General features: G+C 34.3%; 1 protein-coding gene across 1 annotated transcript in view; it reads left to right on the forward strand.

Moving 5' to 3' along the window:
• LOC143249476 (V-set and immunoglobulin domain-containing protein 10-like) overlaps positions 1-22,636 on the forward strand; it is a 100,519-nt gene that overhangs the window by 43,906 nt on the left and 33,977 nt on the right. Inside the window, exon 2 of the mRNA XM_076499390.1 lies at positions 5,002-5,204. Within this exon, the coding sequence (XP_076355505.1) occupies positions 5,002-5,204 (203 nt within the window). The remainder of the gene's footprint in view (positions 1-5,001; positions 5,205-22,636) is intronic.

A 22,636-nucleotide genomic window follows, 5' to 3' on the forward strand; every position in this document is an offset into this window, starting at 1 on the left:
GTTTTGCGATATAAGGTTGAGTACACTATGTTTAAATTATTTTGAACATGTTGCAAAACTAGTCTCGTAACAACAATATGTAAAGGTCTTAGTGGAACCGCATTTTGACATTGCATGGTGCCATAAAAAATTAACGGTTTTGGGGGATCTTATATACCAGTGCTTTTCAACAAAAAATATTTATATACCCAGGTCGTAACGATATGTCCAGGTGAGGAATCTAATCTATGTGGATAATTCAATGTACTTAATAACATTGGAAAACAAAGGAACGTGGCTCAACATGGGGAACAGGAACCATCCATAGCTCTCACTCTCACCTGCAACACGTCTTACCTAAGTTGTGGTAAAGAAAATGGTTTGTCTTCTAGCACGTGAGAACCCACGTATTTAAACATGAGTAGTGAAAGCCATCACGCACTTAGGTAACATAACCAATATAATCAAGAAGGATCTCCGCCTGGAAAAAGAGTTCAACAAAGTATGGGCTCATCAAGATATATCTAATACCCACAGTTCAACTGTCGCAAACCTCAGTCTTCTTACGTAGCTGGAGGATTAAATATATATTTATGTTATTCAATACAAAGACAAACCAATAAAGTTGATGGCCACATCTTTTATGAATTTCTGCGTGTTTGTACTGTTAGAAACGTCGTCTTCGTATACTACATGAATTATGAAAAGCAGTAGGAAGGAATTGTGCTTTGAGCATGACAGCTTTACGACTGAGCAATTTAAATTACAACTACATCAGATAGAGCATTACTGCAGTGAGTGATTTAGGGGTAGCTATAGTAGCTAGCCACCTTCTTTTTATATTATTTAGTAACACATTTTCAAAAATATGATAATGTTTTAATAAATATAAAAAGGAATGGCCAACCATCCCACTTCCAAAATCCGTCACTGGACTGGACATGACAACATAAGCAGTAACGACTTAGTAAGGTTCCAAGATCATTTTAATATAACATATTTAAAATAGTGTGTACACTTTAAAAGTTTCTAGATTTTTCACACCACAACCTGTTCTCTAGAGACGAATCCCCTAAACTTGCTAAAACTCTAGGAAGTGAGAGTTCAGTTTAGAGCAGAAGCTTCCATATGAAAAATAAATTGCTTTATCAACCAGGATTACCGTCATTAACCGATTCTAGACCCAGCTAAAACTCTTGATACTCTTAAAACAAACATAAGCACACTTTTTAATGTTAACATCAAAGCTTTGAAACATTTACGATACTGCCCTATACCTCAGTTAACAAATTTTATATATGCACGCACACATGCACAAACATATTCACATATGTGAAGCACTTGTGAGTAGTATCTATCGCGTTCCATATGAAGTTCAATATTTACATGAATCCTGAAACCAACGACGACCCCTTTTGACCATCTTTATAAATACGTAATTATAAAAATAATCCAACCTTTACTTAGTCCGGCACGGCCAGATGGTTAAGGCGCTCGACGCATAATCCGAGGGTCGCGAGTTCGGAGCCCTGTCACTCTAAATATGCTCGCCCTTTCAACCATGGAGGCGTTATTATGTGACGGTCAATGCTACTCTTCGTTGACGAAAGAGTAGCCCAAGAGTTGGTGGTGGGTGGTGATGACTACCTATTTTCCCTCTAGTCTTAAACTGTTAAACTAGGGAGGGCAAGCGCAGATAGCCCTCGATTAGCTTTACGTGAAATTCAAAACAAACCAAATCTACTACTTTGAAAATAAACATTGACCTGATTTTAAGCTTATACAAAGGTATTTATTAGTGCTTAACAAAAATTAGGCGTATAAAATACTTTAAACTGAAGCGCTTTAAAAGGATTTAACATATCAAACTGAAGTTTGAGTTTTTGTTGAAAGATCAGAACGTGCTCAGTCCCTATAGGAAATGTTCATATCTTGTTAACGGTTTTCTTTACAGAAGATTTACCTTTAAAGCATTTTGAGAAAAGAGCATAAAATAAGATGAAAAATGGAATGATTCCATTCGAATTTATGTAGTAAAGCCTATAAACGAAAAATAATTTCACATTTTTTCTAAACAAAAATACACAAAAAAACTCCAAGTTACGTATGTTCCAACAATTGAGTGCTAAGTTTACAACAGAAAAAGAATTTACTGGTTTTCTTTATATCGTAAAACATCTTTGATATGATACTTTACAATTAAATCACTGGGGAATTTATCTGATAAGCGAATAGTTTGTGCTTTGTAGGGTTAATATGAGGAGAAATCCTACGATGCTCTGAATTGTTCATTATTGTAAACATGCATCTTTTAACAACAAGCAAGAGCAGCCTTACACTTTATATTTCTCTAAGAGTGATAAAGACATGGATGGAATATTTATATTTGTATCCTGTAGATCTTTAGTGCTCTCTGTGCTGTAACAAACCGATATCCTATTTACACAACATGCAAGATATCATTAGATTTCCGATGAAATTATAAAAATCGCGAAATTATATATTTCCATTCGTATCCTGCAAATCATTGGTGTTTTCTATGTTGTGGCACACTAATATCCTCGTTTAACAACCAGCAAGAACGACACGCGTCATAGGTTTCCGAAGAAATGATAAAAACATGAACTGATATGATTCTATTTGTATCAGAACATCAATGTGGTATATGTTAATTATTCGAACCTTGCTCATGGAGAGGTAAAGGACAGAGCTTCTTTCTTGTTCAGTGCAATTGTTGTTTACACATTGTGTTTACGCTTGAATCAAAATCTCTTACATGATCATCAATAATATGCGGATATTGGGAAATAAACGTTTATCCTGATACGCAAAAAGTAAGTCACATTTAGTGTGTTATATAACGAATTCACGCATTAATCATTCATTTTAATTAACAAAATTGACTATTATTTCCGCAGAGCAGTGCACATTGCACATTTTAAAATCATCAACCACAGCGAGAAGTTGTATGTTGTTTTCTATTATAGCATAAAACTAACTAAAAACTTGGTGAAGTCACTCATTTTCTGTGTAACATACATAAGAGATCCCTGCAACTAATGAATAGAACTAATTACAAAGCTGTAATATACACAACACATCCCAGCGCTGATTAGTAGGACTAGCTACAGTATTGGAAGTTTTCTTTATTTGTTTCTGTGAGTATTTTTTTGCGTAACTAACTCGTTATTAGAGACCCACAAGCAGTTTGATTCAGAAGTAGTTGAGATCAAATAGTTTAAATAGCACTTACGGATCTCACAAGTTTCTGATTAATGATTTTTATAACAACCATTAAATATGTTAGTTGCTCTTATTAGTTATACAAACTGAGTTTTCATAAAAACGTAATTTAAGACTGTGTTGGTTGAAATGTTGATTGTGAGTTTTGGTTGTTTCTATTAGTTATAATATTCGAGTTCCTTGAAGCAATTTAAATTAAAAAAAATCGATAATGTACTGTTCTTTTTTCAGAAGTCAGTGTTGTTTTTTTATTGTTCTGCGCTGCCCAAGATATCTAGTGAATTATTTATTATTGGAATTCTGTATTTTGTGAGTCACTGCAATAATATATTTCGATCTCTTCTGGTTTAAAATCGATCGGGCTAAAAATCCTTACACTTCACATTACAGTACTCGTAACGTGTATTGCCTTCTGAAAAGTGCTTTCTCGAGCACTTGTATCACGTTTACGGGTAAAAATAATAATAAATTTTGACAATGCTGGACTTTTCGTATTTTTAGACTCCTACATAAAATATGAGAGTAGAAAATCTAGCGTTTAAATATTTAGGTTGATTGAATGTCCATAAGTTTACAATGCGTATTTGTTAATAATTTAATAAGTTTATAGTTAGGTAATACTTTTATGATAGTGCTAATGCGATTTGAATATGAATCAAAGTTCAAGATTTCAGGGTTATATTGTTCTCTATTGAATTAAACTTATAAACCAAATTATTCACAAACATTTTTTTATGGTTTTAGTAGATGAAATATCGTAGTAAATAGACTACTAGTGAAATGTAATAGCTAAAGTCTGAATGTCGTTATTTTGTTTAAGAATGAAAGCTCTTCCATTTTAAATAACGTGCTTTGACTATTTTTCTTACACTAACGTCTCATGTGAGTCTTGAATTATTTACTGCGTTTCTGTTATCATGCTATTGTGTAAATACCTCTAATTTGTTTCGTCACTAACATATTTTAACACTTATAAAAAATCAATCACATCACATGTAAATTTGCCTTGTCACTGGGATGACTGATCAGGTAGTTTACATCATTACCGGGCCGAGTGCAACCAAGTGGCTAGAGTGCCGGACAGTAGATGTGAGGTTCCTTGTTTCGCATCATAGCGAGTTCTTTGATCCGTGGATGAGTTATAAAAGTGACTGTCAAATCCCACTTTACACTCCGATAAAAACAACCCAAGAGTTACCTGTGAGTGCTACTGTCTAAGTGCTTTCCTTTAAATTTGTCTCTTCAAACATTATGGACGGCTGGTGCATATAACTTTCCAATAGCATTTTGCTAAGACTAATAGAGAGACAACATCCTGTTAATATATCAACAGGTTATCATTATCTCTAGTATATCATAGATGCGTTATATCAATGAATGATAATTATGTTTCATTCCTGCATAAAATGTGAAGTTTGCATCGTTACAAAACTAACAGGTGATCTAGTTCATATCTTGCCAACGTTTTTCTTTCCATAAGATTTACCTTTAAAACATTTTCAGGAAAAAGCTTAAAAAGAGTAAAATAATGATTCCTTTTACAATCATTCGAATTTATGTAGTAGCATGATTTTCTCTTGTTATTACTTTACTGAAAGGTAACAAACCCTGTGTAATAACATCAAGATGTCATAAGCTGTGATATTAATTGGCTCTGAATTTAGAACCGTATAATAGAGTTTGTTCTGGAATTGAGAAAGGATTTTACTACTGTAATAAACAATTACTATTTTTTATTAATTTTAAATTTGTTTATGTGTTGTTTTTTTTAAACTAAAGGTACAGTCTTAGGCTCGGACAGGATCACGCGTATGGAAAGGAGCTTTGGATCTGGAAAAAACCCCCCTTCACGACCCAATTCCTATTGGGACGACCCCTACCGACGACCTTATTTCGACAACAGCACTACTCGAAACGTCACTGCACCGCTTGGAAAGACGGCTTATCTTCACTGTCGAATTCGACAAATTGGAGACAGAACAGTAAGTATTACTTGATTGTTCGTCAGCTTCCCGCTTCTCGGTGAATAATCAGGAATAGTTCCTTCTGTAGTATAGTAACAGAAACATTGCACTATATTTACTAAAATGTTAAAGATGTTAAAAAATTACGAAAAGCGTATAGCGAAGAATGGTACTATTTATAACTAACAACCAATTAAAAACATTTTTTAAATGTGTTTACCAATCACACAAGCACAAAATTGTGATTCGTCCTTTTTCATTGAAAAAAATATTCTGCTCTGACTAATATATATATACACATTACTAAGTTAGATAACGTTATTAAGTCTGATATCCTGCTTTCTGTAATAATTGTGTAAAAATCTCACTTGTACTTTTAATGAAACACTAGATATGAGTTACTGTGATAATTTATCAATGAAAATTGGTAAGCTCTGAAAAGTGTTCTGACATTTTTGCTTATGTTTCAAAATAAATAAATAGAATAGTAGAACGACTAACCTACAGTTGTAGTTTTACACTGAAGTAAGTCATGATTTCGCACTTATTGAAACTTTTGACAGTGGGAAAAAATGTCATTTAAAACATTACTGGTTAAAGCATTGAAACAATACAACTCCCAAATGTTATAACTGTCATGGGGCTCACACAGGTAATTACAAAGGCTTCAAACATAAAAAAATACAACAACAACTCTATAATATCGAAAATAGCATATGCTCAACAAACGAAACAAACATACCAACAATCGCAACAGAAAATCAAGCAATATTGCAACATAGCTAAGGCTAACATAATAGACACGGAAATTATAACTACTAAAACAATGTCACTATAAATACCTGGCACGTAGACTTAAAGGGGCCCGGTATGGCCAGGTGGTAAAGGCACTCGACTGGTAATCTGAGGTATGCGGGTTCGAATCCTTGTCACACCAAATATGCTCACCCATTCAGTCGTAAAGGCGTTATAAAATGACGATCACTCTCACTATTTGTTGTTAAAAGAGTAGCCCAAGAGTTGGCGATGGGTGGTGATGACTAGCTGCCTTCCCTCTAGTCTTACACTGATAAATTAGGGACGGCTAGTACAGATAGCCCTCGAGTAGCTTTGTGCGAAATTCTAAAAACAAACAAACAATACTCAAAGAATAAGCAACAACCAACAGATACACGAGAATCAACACCCGTCATTACTGCAGCTACTAACATTATTATAAACTTCATGGCAGAAGTGAACCTGACGATGACCGAAGAAGGTCGAAACGTTGTTCGCTCTTCTATGTAAAATATTTTCTCAACCCAAACGAGCCGTTTTTGCATATAAATTTCATGGCAGAAGCTTAAAACCAAACAATGATACAAGCTACATGATTATATTTACAACATTAGCAATGAAACATCAAGTACCAATACTTCCGCAAATAATACAGATATAAACATGCGTGACAAAAACCGAAACGTGAGTTCACTGTCTTCCATGTGAATATCCAAAGTGGTCTTGTTTCCAAGAGACACGAGATCGAAGAATAAACAAGACTAATAGATGCTGGTATTACCGAGACCCTTATCACAAATACACCGACCATAAAAATTTAGCGACTAAAGAATGATTACGGTTAAGAGACAAATATAATAGAGACTCCAACAAGGATATAGTCCTAATATATAAATCAACAATGGCTGTAACTAGCATAACTTTCGGAAGTACAAATGATTGCATACTAGTATATACCATGTATCTAATAATTTTATAATTATAGTAGCAGACATTTACAACTCCCTCAGAATACTCAACCTCATGAAAATATTGTAAATTACAATAGAAACTTTATTGTGATAAGGGACCTCAACTCGAAACCTACAAATTTTGGATGTAGAAAAACTTTGTACTCCTTATCAAGGCATGAATATTTTAAATTCTTTACTCATTAATGATCAAACATTAACACGCTGGGGTGTAACTACAGATACAGGAGATGCATTTGATTTATGTATATCCTCTTCAGATTGAAGCTTAAAATGCTTAGAATATCATATATTTCCTAGTGACTATTTTCCTATATGGTGTATTTTCGATCTCGCTCCCCCATCAAAATTCCAACCAAAATTCAAGTACAATAAAGCACGTTAACAAAAATACAAAACAAATTTGAACGAACTGCTACCAAATTCCACTATTACAAGTGCTTCACGATCGAAAGACAGACGAATGCTGGCAAGTAATAACTGAAGCTGCAGAAACAGCTATACCAAATCAAGAAAACTATAATACAATAAACACGTAGTAACCACATAAGAATATAACAGATGTGATTAAAGAAAGACACATATTACACAGACAATATATATAAAAACACAAATCAATGCGCTTAGCAACAGAATCGACAAAACTTCTGGAAACATCTAAAAATATACACACAAAATAATACACCTACTAAATGGTAGTGCACGGCAATAAAACATGTGCTAACACATAGAAAGCTGAACTATTTAAAGAGCACTTACAAAATGAGTTTCAAACATAAAACCATCCAGACACGAATGGTCGTTTCGATATCAGGTAGATAATAAAATGAAACAAAATAAAGACATTTCTTCACCAACATTCACAGTTATAGTCCCAACACAAGCAACAAACAACCCACTGGATAAATACGTGGCAAGTGAAATAACAACGACCCAAATCTCTACAGCTATAAAACACACTAAAACCAAGGCACCAGGAGCAAACGGCATACAAACGATCTTACTCAAAAACGGAACTCAGTTATTACTTGAAGATCTCAAGACGCTTTTCAACCTCTTTCTGACATCAGTGTACATTCTCACATCTTGAAAGCAAACGAATATTCTTATGTTTATAAAGTAAAGGAAACCAGCAAATAAACGAGATAGTTACAGGACCACGTGCCTGATCAGCTACGTAGGAAAAAGTTTAGAAAGAATGGTAATTAAAATAGCTAACTATAAATTAATTATAAATTTCCTAATGTACAAAATATTTGCAGAAAATTTCGACAAAGTACAGCACATTTAGTTAGATTAACTGAAACCACGACAGTTAGATTTAATAAGAGAGAGTGTTCAGTTGTTTGTTTCCTCGACCTCGAAAAAGCTTTCAATATAATCTGGCACTCATATCTAGGATCCCAGATGCTACACATGGAACTAACTACCGCGAGGAATTATTTGCTGGTTTTCAAACTTTCTAGAAAATTGGAAATGTCTGGTAAATGTAGAGGATACCTACACTGGGTAATTTGCTCCTGTTTGTTTTGAAATTAAGCACAAAACTACACAATTGGCTCTCTGTGTTCTGCCCACAACAGGTATCGAAACCTGGTTTTTTAGCGTATTAAGTGCGCAGAAAATTTTACTCCCGAGGAAGGGGTAAGTGAAGGAGGGGTAATTAGCCCAATACTCTTCATCAAATATGTAAGCGACATGTCTGCTTGTTTTTGAATTTCGCGCAAAGCTACTCGGGGGCTATCTGTGCTAGCCGTCCCTAATTTTGTAGTGTAAGACTAGAGGGAAGGCAGCTAGTCATCATCACCCACCGCCAACTCTTGGGCTACTATTTTACCAACGAATAGTGGGATTGACCGTAACATTATAACGCCCCCACGGATGGAAGGGCGAGCATGTTTGGTGCGATGTGGATGCGAACCCGCGACCCTCAGATTACGAGTCGCACGCCTTAACCCACCTGGCCATGCCGGGCCTAGCGACATGTCACTAGACGACTTTAATTTTTGCTTCGCCTCTCAATTTGCAGATGATGTATCTGTCTGAAGGAGTTCACAAACAACAAGCATCACGGCCACTAATCTACAAACATCTTTAAATTTCATTGCAGAATACTGCTCAAATAAGGAATTAATATACCAAAAAACACAAATTCTAATACATGCACAATTATAGAAACTAGTCATAAACATCTGATATATCTTCATGGATCGCTACTCCTCAGACAACTACATTAGTAAAGTTTCTTGGCTTAACGTACGATACTAAGTAAAAAATATGTAAATGGAATTTCAAACAAAATTTGGCGAATAAAAAACCAACGTAGAAGTATTTCAAGAAACAATAAAGGTACAACATGCTAAAATAATATCATCAATACACACGACCAGTAATCGAATATGGCAGCCGAGCTCGGACCAATGTAGCACCTAAGAAAATTAAAACCAAAAAACAAAATCTAAAACGTACGAACGCAACAAACTCTCATCTTTTACATAAATATGTAAACACTCAACCATTACATGACAAACTTGTAAATATATTATTCTCTTACTTTAAGAAAAATTTACACAAAAATGAAATGTTACGTGCTTTTGATAACTATATTACACATGATGGATATCATGTTTGTCATGATATCATGTCATCATGACATATGATATCATGGATATCATAGGCCTTTGGCCTACTAACATGTACTATAGATTTACTTATTAGCCACATGCTGCTATATCTACCTAATATGGTATTACTCTGGTTTATATAATTGTGTTTTATTCGGGTATTTATGTAAATACATATATTGTGTACATTACAAAATGAAAATCGTACTGGAATATTATGAACTCTTCATAGTGAGTGTGTCTCAGTGTAAATGATGAACGTTGTACGTAAATGTGCACAGTCCTAATAAAGGAATTGGACTGATACTAAAAGCTTTTGTGAAACAAACGCCCTTGTTTATTTAGTTTCTAACATTTGGACAGTGCAACAATCACACCTGTGCAGAAGGAGGAAGAGGTCAGGACTGTATCTGACCCTCCCAAGTCTATAGGGATCTAAATCCCAATGAAACAGAATACGAAGCAAATATATACCACTTTGTTATATTTTAAATTTAATATTTAGAAGCAAATAAATACACATAACACTATTAAGAGCCATTCATTAAAAAAACAAAAATCAATGAACAACTTATCTCGTTTAAATTATCCATTCATAGGAAACCAAAATGTAAGAATAAAGAATAATAGTTGACTGTGCTACTTATTAAATATACTACATCATCACTCTCGTGCATACTTTCAATAAATATCTCGACATCAAAGTTTCCACTAGCACAATAGTTTTATTTTTATGTAATGTTAAAAGAAAAACATTTTAGATATTTTGGTGGACAAGATGATCTTGCAGATGGTGGACCACATAGTCCACAGAAACCTGTAAAGAATATTTTTCTTTTAATATTGAACAAACAGTATATATATATATATATATACATGGAAAAGTGGGTGTCGTGATTTTCATTAGTTCGTTTAATATTGTATGTGTCTGTGTGTGTTTTCTTATAGTAAAGCCACATCGGGATATCTGCTGAGGTCACTGAGGGGAATCGAACCCCTGATTTTGACGTTGTAAATCCGTAGACGCTTATTATTGCGAAACGTTAACGAAATGTTATTTCAAATATTTCACTAAAAATGCAAGATAATCTCTTTTTCAACCCTTCTCGTTTTGTAAAGAGAAGAATTCGTGAACCAAAGATGCATATTTTTCCTGAACTTCATTACTGTAAAATATGCAGCACACACAGTAGAAATATTCATATAACTCACATTACCTACATAATGAGATATACTCACATAAATCAGGCGACATATATCCACATAACTCGTGTAACATATACACATATAACTGAGAGAATTGGCACTCAGAGATGCATAACTACTGTTGTATATCTCAATTTATTTGTGATGTATGATGGATGGTAGCTAAAACGTTTAGAAAAAAATAAAAAAACATCCCGGACAGAAAAAATTATATATTTTTTTCAAACAATGTGTTGAAATAATGCTACTTTAATTACAGTCTGATTCCGTCAGACATAGACTTCACTAGTTTTGAAGTAGATTCTGTCCAACTTTCATCTATTTCTCATGCAACGCCATCTCCAAATCATTTAAGGTAAGAAGTGAAGGAATGCGAGCTATGGCAATAAGCTTTAATAAGTTTCATATGTTTTCAAATATATAGTGTTGTGGGTATTGCGTGGCTCAGGAAGATGGCGGGACTCATTTTCATGTTCTAAAAAACCGATTATGAATAATAACAACGCAGTAGCCTGTGGCATTGTTGTCTTCTTGATTGGGGCCTGGCATGGCCTAGCGCGTTAAGGCGTTCGCTTCGTAATCTGAGGGTCGCGGGTTCGCGCCCAAGTCGCGCCAAACATGCTCGCCCTCCCAGCCGTGGGGGCATTATAATGTGACGGTCAATCCCACTTTTCGTTAATAAAAGAGTAGCCCAAGAGTTGGCGGTGGGTGGTGATGACTAGCTGCCTTCCCTCTAGTCTCACACTGTTAAATTAGGGACGGCTAGCACAGATAGCCCTCGAGTAGCTTTGTGCGAAATTCCAAAAATAAAAACAACAAACTGTCTTCTTGAAAATAACTTTGGAATATATGAGTGTGTACTTGGACATCTAGGGTGTTTAGATACTTGAAGTATATAACGCAACTATTAAGAGAACCACTGATATCCTAAAATTGCAACCCACATCATTACTCCAACTCTAGTAATTCGTACAGTAGAAACAATGCAGGTTTCCTAAGTTTCACGGCGCTATCACTGAACTTCTACACTTCCAATCGATACAGAATAGCGTGCAGCAAACTTCGTCTTGACACGTGGCACACTTCCATTGGTCAATTGTCCAATCTAGGTTATCTTTGCTCCGCTGTAAACGAACCTTCCTGTTGGAAATTCAGGTTAGTAGTTTATGAAAAGAAGAAAATTAATTTCTCGCAGTTCTTTGGTCTGCAGGTGTTGCCATTTGTTCAATGTTTTACCGTTGCTTGCCAACAGGCCTTTACAATCCTTGCTACTCGCCATCTATCCTTGTCTGAGAGCTGGTTCTTTGTCCACAATTCCTGTTGCAGGTCGATTTTGTTAAAACATTTTTAACGGGGAAAATGTGAGATCACCGCATTTTATTTCTCACTTATCTCTAGTGCTCGAACTTATTGAGTCCAAACAATGGCGCCTTATTCTTAGAGAATAAGACATTCGCTCTTATATAGATAGAAGAAACGTTTAGAAGTGACATTTCATGACCAAATAGCATGACTTCCTGACAACCATCAGCTGTTAATCGAAAGTTCTCACTTTTTACGTCGACTAATTAAACATATCTGGTTTAAGAATTGAAATTAATGAGGTTATATTTTACTGTGACGTAGTTTAATGTGATTAATTTGGTAACTGTTACTTGCAATGCACAATTATCAATAAATTTGGTTCAAAATGACATTGTTGTTGGTTTTTGGTTTTAATTTAGTTTGACTGATGGACAAAATAAGCTGAAAAACGAAAATTTGCACTAAAACAGAGATGAAACGTCACACCATGGATTTCAATTAAATTATTGATTTCTAAGGCTTTTCTACAATATTAACTCCATATGTGGGGCAGGGAATAAAAGACGATTACAAATTAGCATTATTTTCATTTTAAGTTTGTTGCTGTTAGTAAGAAGAGTCTTTTATAGAAATATACTAAAGCATTCTACTCCAGTGAATATGAATAGACGAATGTACAATATATATATATATCTTACTCCCTTGTGTTTTAATATATGTGGCGCCAATATTTTTTTTAATATATAGAGTCGTTAAACCATTCACCAATATAGGACGAGAGATAAAAAACAATAAGAATCACCAAATTTTGGGGCAATATGTATTTTTATTTTATTTTATCTAAATCAGAGATTCCAGATGTTTTATTCACATTGGTTGATATCTTTTTGATTGAGTTATCTAAGTCGAAAGGCCGAGAATCCAAATCTATTTCGCACGAACTCACTCCGCGAAGGAATTTTGGCGCCACAAGTGCATACTATTTCTAAGCCACATAAAATACATCACCACCTGCACGTGTTATATATATATATACACACACCACGTAATCAAATGGATGCTAAAATATAGCCTCGCTGATCTAGTTTAGGTATAAAAAACCCAAGGCACAATGAATTGAGCCAATCTGTCTAAAGAATACATAATATTTCAAAACCCTTAATCTTGAAAAATTGAATGAATATTGATGGTAAGGTTAAACCTTTAAACATGTTGAAATTGTTAAGAACTCACATTGTTAAATATTGTTCAAAATATTGATGACAATATCTGACATGGTTTTGTTGAAAAGTCAAGTGTTATAGAAAAAAAATGATAAAAATATGTTACTGTAATACTTTCTGTGGAAGTAAGAACTATAAAACAAAAACAGTGAAGAAACCATCTTGTATAAGTATACATATATATGTATATATTTTGTGAAAAACACATATTAGGTAAGTATGTATATAAGGAAAAGCTTATTAATATAATACGTATAAAATATGTATATAGAAATAACTTACTCCAGAATAACTAGATAAATGCTCTAACTATTTATTTACTGTAAACTGGACTCTTCTGACATTGACAATAATTCTAAATATGACGTCATGGATGAAGTTACTAATCAAAAATGAAAGATAAAACCTAAAATTGACAAAAACACACGTATAAACATGTGGTATTTAAATATTAGTTGTAAAACTCGTGAAATATTTTATTTTTTCTCAGTTTCATCATTTGAAAACATTTCATATTGTTTATTGTAACAAATGTGTGTTTATCGATCAGAGCTCTACACTTAACAAGGGGGACTGCAAATTTAAAAAATAAAAGTCAAGATTCGAAACGCGATATAAAGTTAAACGATATAAACCTTAAATTACGAGAGCGTTATAACTGTGACAGTCAATCCTCCCATTCGATTCGGAGCTATCTTCTCTCTGATAAGCATCTTTAAACTATAGGGGTAGCTATGCATGACATTTAGAGACCTAGTAAATGTGTCACGTACGTTCATCATTAATACTAATTTTCTTCTCATGAGTTTAGATATGTAAATGGTAAGTAACGTCCAAGTTAGTTAGATATATTAAGTTTATTTATAGGCTTAAGTTCTACTAAAGCAGGCCCCAGTGGCTAAGCAGTAAGTCTGAAGGTTAGAAACAGAGTTTCAACACACGTGTAGACACAACTCAGATACCTTATTACTTATCTTTGTGCTTTACAATGAATAAGCAAACCTAACAAGGAATCACTTTTACAAATACATTGGATCATATGTCGACTAACTTAGGTTTATTTAGTTCTTAACGTTTCAACCGAATACGCTAAAAAAAAAAAGTTGTGTTTAGATATTCGTGATGGGCAGAAAACAGATAGCCTATTGTTTGGCTTTCTACTTTACAACGAGTAATCAAACAAAAAGAACTTGATAAATCACCGTCTTAGTTCGTTACTGCTTAACCTGTTTATTGCTCTTTAATATATGTATTTACAATATTCAAATTAATACATAAGATATGAATTTCGAAAACCAGAAACACTATTAACTTTATATTCAATTATAGTTTAATACTGGAAGCTCTATAGTTTTATTAATGTTATTTTTATTAGTATTAATATCTCTGGAAGAGCCCACTAGACGAGGTTTTGATTACACATATATATTAACTATAGTGCAAATATTACTGTTTCTCCTTTATTTCGTTTTAAAACTATTCATAACCATTCCCATTAAAATTAACTGGAAACATATAATAAATATTTCTCTTCAAAGTTATCTGTACGTGGCGCTTTGAAAGAAGTATCTCGTCTTATGTTTCTTTGGTTTTCGTTCAAATGAGAAAATAGCTGTCTCAAATATCAGTATGCTACAAATCGATCGTTATATGGGCGATTTAAAAGACTCTTATTTTTTTCAAAACCCAGCCTCTCTGTCCACATACTGCTATACAGGCGTGTATAATGTGGCTATCACAGTCAGAAATCAGCCCCAAGAACCCAGATAACGCTTGTTATGAGGAGGGGGAGTAACTTGCAAAGCTTGATCGATTTCATTTCTATCCTCACAGACTCTGGACTTACAGCTTCAACAATCGATACGTGAGAATTTATTGAAGTAATTGTCGACTCAAACGAAAGCCGTTTCTGTTGTCCAAGAGGCCAATAAAACAAGAATTTCATATGGCTTTTTACGACCTCGTTGTCATCCTTCTTATAGCAAAGCCACATCGGGTTATCGGGTGAGCCCACCGAGGGGAATCGAACCCCTGATTTTTGCGTTGCAAATCCGGAGACATACCGCTGTACTCACGGGGTGCCTTCTTTCTCACCAAACATTCATATCATAAATTCGAACTTTCAGTTTACACAAAAAATTGTCGCGTGTACTTTTTTATCTGTGTAATTTTGAAATATTTGTGTTATTCGAGCTCTTTAAATATATTTATTTTTATTTTATGTAACTAACCAATTTTCAATCTCTGGAATAATAATCCAAATTATCGCGCCCTGGTAGTATTAACAAGTAAATATTTTAACAAGTTGCAAAACGACCAAGAACTTAAAATTTATACAAGGTGTATTTACGTGTTCAAGTTAAACTAGCATGTAAACGGAGATTATAATCACTGTACATAATAATAAAGACATACATCACTTTATTAGCTTACATACAACTATAAGAATTAAACAATAATATGGATACATTACGCACAACAATAAAAACGCGTATTTCAGTTAGTATTACGAGCAAAATTTCAAATATATTTTAATTTTAAGTTACTGTAGAAATGAGACTACAAAAATAACGACAATATTTTAGGCTTAATTACTACAAAGTTGGCATCTGGCTGAAGAAGGCTGATAGATAAAAAGTTAACCGATTTAAGATTTTAAAAATAAATCTTTCGTTCTTAGAATATTTTTGAGGTACCTTTTGTTTGATCGTGTAATTTGGCGATCATAAATTAACCACTGAAAACAGCTTCATAGTTTATTCATAAGACTATAACTTACAAGCGTACGCTATTTTGTTAATCGCTTGAATGTATAATCTCAACTTTGTTCCCTTGTTTCTTTAACAATTCTTTAGATAATGCCATCTATAATGGCTTTCTAATGAACGCTGACTAGATTAACGGCTAAAATTCCCACGTGCTAAAAGTAGCTTTATTTTGTGTGTTTCTAGATATTACAAGGTTATTGTCTTATCATTTAATCGAATGGAAAGCAGTGCGTTATGTTTTTCAGAGATGGTTCACTACGAATGGATACTATCTTTCATGTAATTACATTCTAAAAATGATCCCAGATAGTAAGTAAAAATGTCCCCTGGAAGATGCTTTTTAAAATGATTCCCATATAGTGAATAAATATGTCCCTTTCAAAATGCCCTAATTTTTTTTCCCATATAGTGATGAAGTGCATTCTTTGCAAAATGTCCTAAAATAGTCCCCAGACAATGATTAAGTAAATTTCCTAGAAAAATTACATAGAATAAAAATTGTTACACAGCTGATGATCTCTTCCCTGAGAATTAAATTAAATGAATTGTTAAAAAGATTTACGTATTATAATATTATTATCGTCGGTTTTTATGCTATAACTTCCTACCTTAACATTTTTTCTTGCTATTGTTGTTACTCATAACACCAATACAGTTTTTTTTTCTTTTACAGTTACAATAATCTTATTTTTACTAGACCGTAGCACTTTGTAGTTTTAACGTTTCGGCCCTTTCAGCCGTATGGGCGTTATAATGTGATGGTCGATCCCATTATTCGTTGATAAAAGAGTAGCCCAAGAGTTAGCGGTGAGTGGTGATGAGTAGCTGCCTTCTCTCTAGTCTTACAGCGCTAAATTAGGGACGGCTAGCGCATATAGTCCTCGTGTAGCTTTGCACGAAATTAAAAAAGAAGTATTGTTTCAATCAGTTATATGTAGCCTTTATGTATATAGAATATTTTTTCTTTTAGTTTTCCAATTTTTAAGCCACTACGAGTTGGATTATATTTTACTTGTATTGTGTTTTTTTTTTATTTCGCGCAAAGCTACCCGAGGGCTATCTGCGCTAGCCATCCCTAATTTAGCAGTATAAGACTAGAGGGAAGGCAGCTAGTCATTACCATCCACCGCCAACTCTTGGGCTACTCTTTTATCAACGAATAGTGGGATTGATCGAAACATTATAACGCCCCCACGGCTAGGAGGGCAAGCATGTTTGGTGCGACCGGGATTCGAACCCACGACCCTCGCATTATGAGTCGAGTGCCTTAAGCACCTGGCCATGCCGGGCCTTTTTTTTTTTGTAACACACTTTTATTTTATCATTGAAACACTATCAGGCTTTACTGTTCGAAACGTTTTCCCTTAGGTTTTTCAAACTCTTTTTGTCTTTCCTTAAGACTTTCTAATTCCTTTTTTTCCTAAAAAGAACGTGATACTATGTGTAAAATAGTTTTTTTTCCATTCTTCTAAAATCTTTTTCCTGCTTTGCTGACCTTTCAGTGTTTGATACACTTTTTTTTCACGTTCTACTCTTTCCAACTTTATTAAATATAACACTCCTTCCGTCATACCTTTTCTTTATTATAATATTAAACTTTCTCATTTCAATTCGTAACAATTATGCTTCTCTTTTATTTCTCTTGTACTGCCACGAGACTTGTACTTTTAGATATTATTGCGTGTATACGAGATCTGATACACTAATTTGTAATTACAAATTTCACAATTCCGATGTGTATTCTTGGTATTTCCAAAGATTAACAATATTGTTCTTTCCATCAGAACCAATACTCTGTGTAAGAATTTCGCTTCATCCGTCTTTACCATCACTTCTACGACACAGTTAAAATAGTTCTTTTTATGTTTATAGTTCCAACATATTCGAAAAATTTACTTACTCAGTGGTATTGCGACAAGATGTTTTATTAAAAATATACTCGTAAACTAAACCTCTGTCTCAAAATATTTTTGACAGTTTTTCTTTTTGCAGTACGTTAACTTAATATTTTGCTTAACACTCTTATTTCACCGGCTCGTCATGGCCAGGTGGTTCAAGCACTCGACTCGTAATCCAAGGGGTGCGGGTTCGAATCCTGATGACACTAAATATGCTCGCACTTTCAACCATAAGGGCGTTATAATGTGATGGGTAATCTCCCTATTCGTTGGTAAAAGAGTAGTTCAAGAGTTGGAGGTGGCTGGTGGTGATGACTAGCTGCTTTCCCTTTACTATTACACTGTTAAATTAGGGACAGATAGCGCAGATAGCCATCGTGTAGCTTTGCGCGAAATTCAAACCCATTTCACCTAAACAGAAGTATTTTTTTACAGTTTGTTAAAGTGGCATCGTTTCCACAGTAATTAGTTACAAAGGGTCTATCTTACCAATCTTTTAATATACCGTTTCTTTTATTATATTGATACGCGAGGATTTTCGCTATGCCGTTTCTGATTTTCCAGTCCAATGATATATTTCATCATATACAGAACCGTTTTTTGGATCTTCTGCCTCTGATACTATAACAAAATACTATAATCTGATTTACTGCAATCCTCTACATCCTTGAAACAGTTGGGAAATGGTACTCTTCCTTTACTAGTACATCTACATCCTTGCAACATTTGAGAAACTGTATTCTTCCTTTATTAGCCCCTCTACATCCTTACAACATTTGAAAAACGGTACTCTTTTAGGATAAACCCACTTTAAGTACTCCATTTTGCTTGTATTTTGATATCTACAAAATGTATACATATATATTCAACAAATAATAACGTATTACTATAAAATTACCATTCTAATCATAGATGTCATTTCTTTTGTATGCGCCGTATGAACAAAGTGTTTGATTACTGTTAACCATAAAATTACAACAGATATATCTTAATACTTACAGATATTTGTCTTCATCAACACAGAAAAAGAATGAAAAAGCAGCTGATTTGTAATTCTTCTCTTTCGTGTAATCTGTAATGTTTATGATTTATGAATTGTTCTGACAGTAAATTAGAAAATTGTTTGTGTGTTGGTTAATACTAGTTTTGCACGTGTCTGTTTTGTGCGTCTTTGTGAGTATTTTTGCTTATTGCATTAATAGTAAAGAGGCTATTATACAACCAACCACAAACTCGCCAATGACTTTTCAAATATTTATTTAAAATAATAAAATGTTGAATGTTGTCGGCAGTCTCAATTGCAAGATAAACGCTTTCTTTGGTCATTGGACGTTGTCATGTACAATGGGACATTTTCCTAAAGTTTTAATATATGGATGGTAGATCCAGTCATAAACTAACAACAACGTACGTTATTTTCTATTATGTTCCATAATCGTATCGATTCGAAATATACCCTGTATGCATGTCTTACAGTAACATGTCTTCCAGAGCTTCAAATGGGCAAGTTACGTCAGCTTTGTACACCTGATGTACTTAATAGTACACGCAAGACAACCATTTGTTATATCTTAATATTATTCGTCATATTTTAGTAGGTTCTGAGCTCCAGTCATTTCTCCAGGTAATGGCTATTCAAAATATCTCGAGTATTTTCATCATCAATAAAGCTAAACATGTTTTTATTTACAGCTTCAATTACGTTGTTGTTTTAATTACACTATTATTTTAAAGCAGGAATGAATTTTATAAATAACTAAATCTTTGTTCCAATTTCTACTACTAAAATGCTTATGGTATATTTCCGGGGAAGTAAAGCGCTATATCAAATCCGAGAAAAGACTGAACTGTTTCATGTTTCTACAGTATACTCCCGTCGGTTTGATTATTATATTTCACTATGTGGAGAAATCCATTCATCCAGTTGTAATAATAACTTCGTCAGTTTCAAACGTCTCTCGAGGGCTTCACTAGCATTCGTTTTAGTTGGTGACCCTTTATAAATTGTAGAACAGTGTTGCTCACTTTGTTTTAAAGGAATAACATTATATAAAAGGAACAAAAAAAGATGCAGATTTTGATCCGCTAGGTACGTTATTTTATTTCTAGTCCTTGTTTTTTGTTGTTATTTTTTATAAGAATCCTAATTTTCACTCACGGGTTTACACGCGATTTGCACGAGTAACACTTCTTGTATTTTGAAAAGAATTTCTTTTATCGATCACATATTCCTCTAAGCCTCCGTCTGTCTGCACTAGAAGACGTCTGTCGGAACAAGTAATAATTTCCTTTTAATGTATTTTTCATCGATTCCCATACTCAACTGATTATTCATACATCAAGACATCGCATGGAGGCTGAGCCTTCAACCTACTAAGATGCCTGTTAGAGGGCTCGTCAGTGAAAGTAACATTAGAGTAAAAGATTTAGACGTGATAACATTATTGTCTTAAACTACCATTATTAGCTTAGAATAGGAAAAAATATCCAATAGGTTGAGCAAGACACCATACTTGAATCCGCCCATACCTGTAAGGTGTTTTACAAAATGTAAAACAAAATTTGGACTTGCATTAAACTTAGAAGGTTCATGTCTAAGGAAATGATATAGAAGTACCTTTAATAGAGTAAGATACACCAGTTCAGGTCAAGAAATGAAAGGAAATATGTGTCTAAGAAAATAAAACATTGTTAACAAACTTTTCTATTTACAGCAATAAATATTCCTGGAAGCTTTCTTAAATTGTATTTTGCTTATTTGTTTCAGATTTTCAAAGATACATACAAAAAAGTACCTGTACAGAGCCATTCCTAATTCTGAAGTAATAGGCAGGAGGGGAAGACGTTGTGCATTTTCTATCAGCAACTGTTGGATTATTCTTGCCTGATCAAAAATTAGAATTTGGAACGTTGCTCACAGCCCCAAAGTGCAGAGGACGTTGTTTCAACAATACGTCACGAACCACGAATCTTCGGATTCATACTCCAAATGCACTAACCAATATATCACGCATCTCGAAACGTATATTCTGTTTTACTTAATTCTTAAATAATTCTCACAAACACTTTTCGGAATTGTTCAATTCGTACTAAAAGGCCTAGCATGATCTGGTTGTTGGGGCGCTCGACAATTTGTGGGTCGCGAGATTCAAAATATGAGCCAAACAAGCTCGCCCTTTCAACAGTGGGAGCTTTATGATTGTGATGGTTAATTCCACTAATTGTTGCTAAAGGCTAGCCCAGGAGTTGGCGGTAGGTGCTGTTGGCCGGTTCCATTCCCTCTGGTTAGCAGCTCAAAATTAAAAACGGCAGCTGATAGTCTTAACAGCTTTAGCATAAACAAACACACAAACAAATAATAGTACTAAAGGAAACTCAGATCTCTGCAGTGATATGCAATGTTGAGTTCTTTGTTTGTATAGCATTTTTTGTTGTTGTTTTGTTTTGGAATTTCGTGCAAAGCTACACGAGGACTATCTGCGTTAGCCATCCCTAATTTAGCAGTGTAAGACGAGAAGGAAGGCAGCTCTTTATCACCACTCAATACCAACTCTTGGGCTACTCTTACCAACGAATAGTGGGATTAACCGTAGAATAATAATCCCCACGGCTGAAAGGGAGAGCATGTTTAGTGTGAGGGATTTTCGAACCCATGACCCTCAGATTACAAGTCGAGCGTCCTAATCACCTGGCCATGTTGGACCTTATTTCTACAGAAAAAAAATATTTTTAAAAACGCAAGGCTCGGCATGGCCAGGTTGTTAGGGCGCTCAATTCGCTTTCCGTGGGTCGAGAGATCGAATTCCTGTCACACCAAACATGCTCGTTCTTTCAGCCATGGAGACGTTATATGTGACACCAAATCCCACTATTCGTTGATAAAAGAAGATCCCAAGATTTGGCAGTGAGTGGTACTGACAGCTGCTTTCCCTCTAGTCTTACACTGTTAAATTATGTATGGCTAGCGCAGACAGTCCTCGTGGAGCTTTGCACGGAATTCAAAACAAGGAAAAAAACAATTGAAAAAGAAAGCATAATCTCTGTGCCAATCCAGGTGTCAGTAAAAGTGAAAGCTTACATAAAATTGTATTTTTAACGATACTGGCTATAAAATCCGTTATATTAAAGTGATATTACCCGTTATAAGAAAACAATAAAAAATTAAATTTATTTATTTCTCAAAATTATAGATGGCAAAAAGTCAAGATATTCCTTGTATATCTTTGCTTAAATGTTTTAAACAAAACAGAAGATGTTTTAATTTTTAAAAGAATGACTTGTTTCTTGAAGTTTGTCTAAAGCCACTTGAAGGTTATCTGCTCTGTTCGTTTCTTGTTTTAAAGTTGTAAGTTACAAATAAGGCAGCTAGTTAACACCAACCACCGCCAACTCTTGGATTACTCTTTATCAATGAATAGTGGGATATGTTGTATCATTATAACGTTTCCATAACTAAAGAGACGAACACGTTTTGTGAGACTCGAACCTGCGACAGGCAAAGTGCGTGTGGAGTACCGTTACCACCAGGCCTACGTAGACAAGCGAAAAAGAGTAAATAAATGTTTGCTTCACGCCATAGAATTTCACGTTTCTTCACGTTTATCTGACGCATATCTTTACGTGTGATATTTATTGACTATTGTGTTTCGTACATTTACTGTTATTTGCTAGAAATGGA

The sequence above is a fragment of the Tachypleus tridentatus genome, chromosome 4 (genome assembly GCF_004210375.1).
Source record: "Tachypleus tridentatus isolate NWPU-2018 chromosome 4, ASM421037v1, whole genome shotgun sequence".
In the NCBI taxonomy this organism is placed as follows: Eukaryota; Metazoa; Arthropoda; class Merostomata; order Xiphosura; family Limulidae; genus Tachypleus; species Tachypleus tridentatus.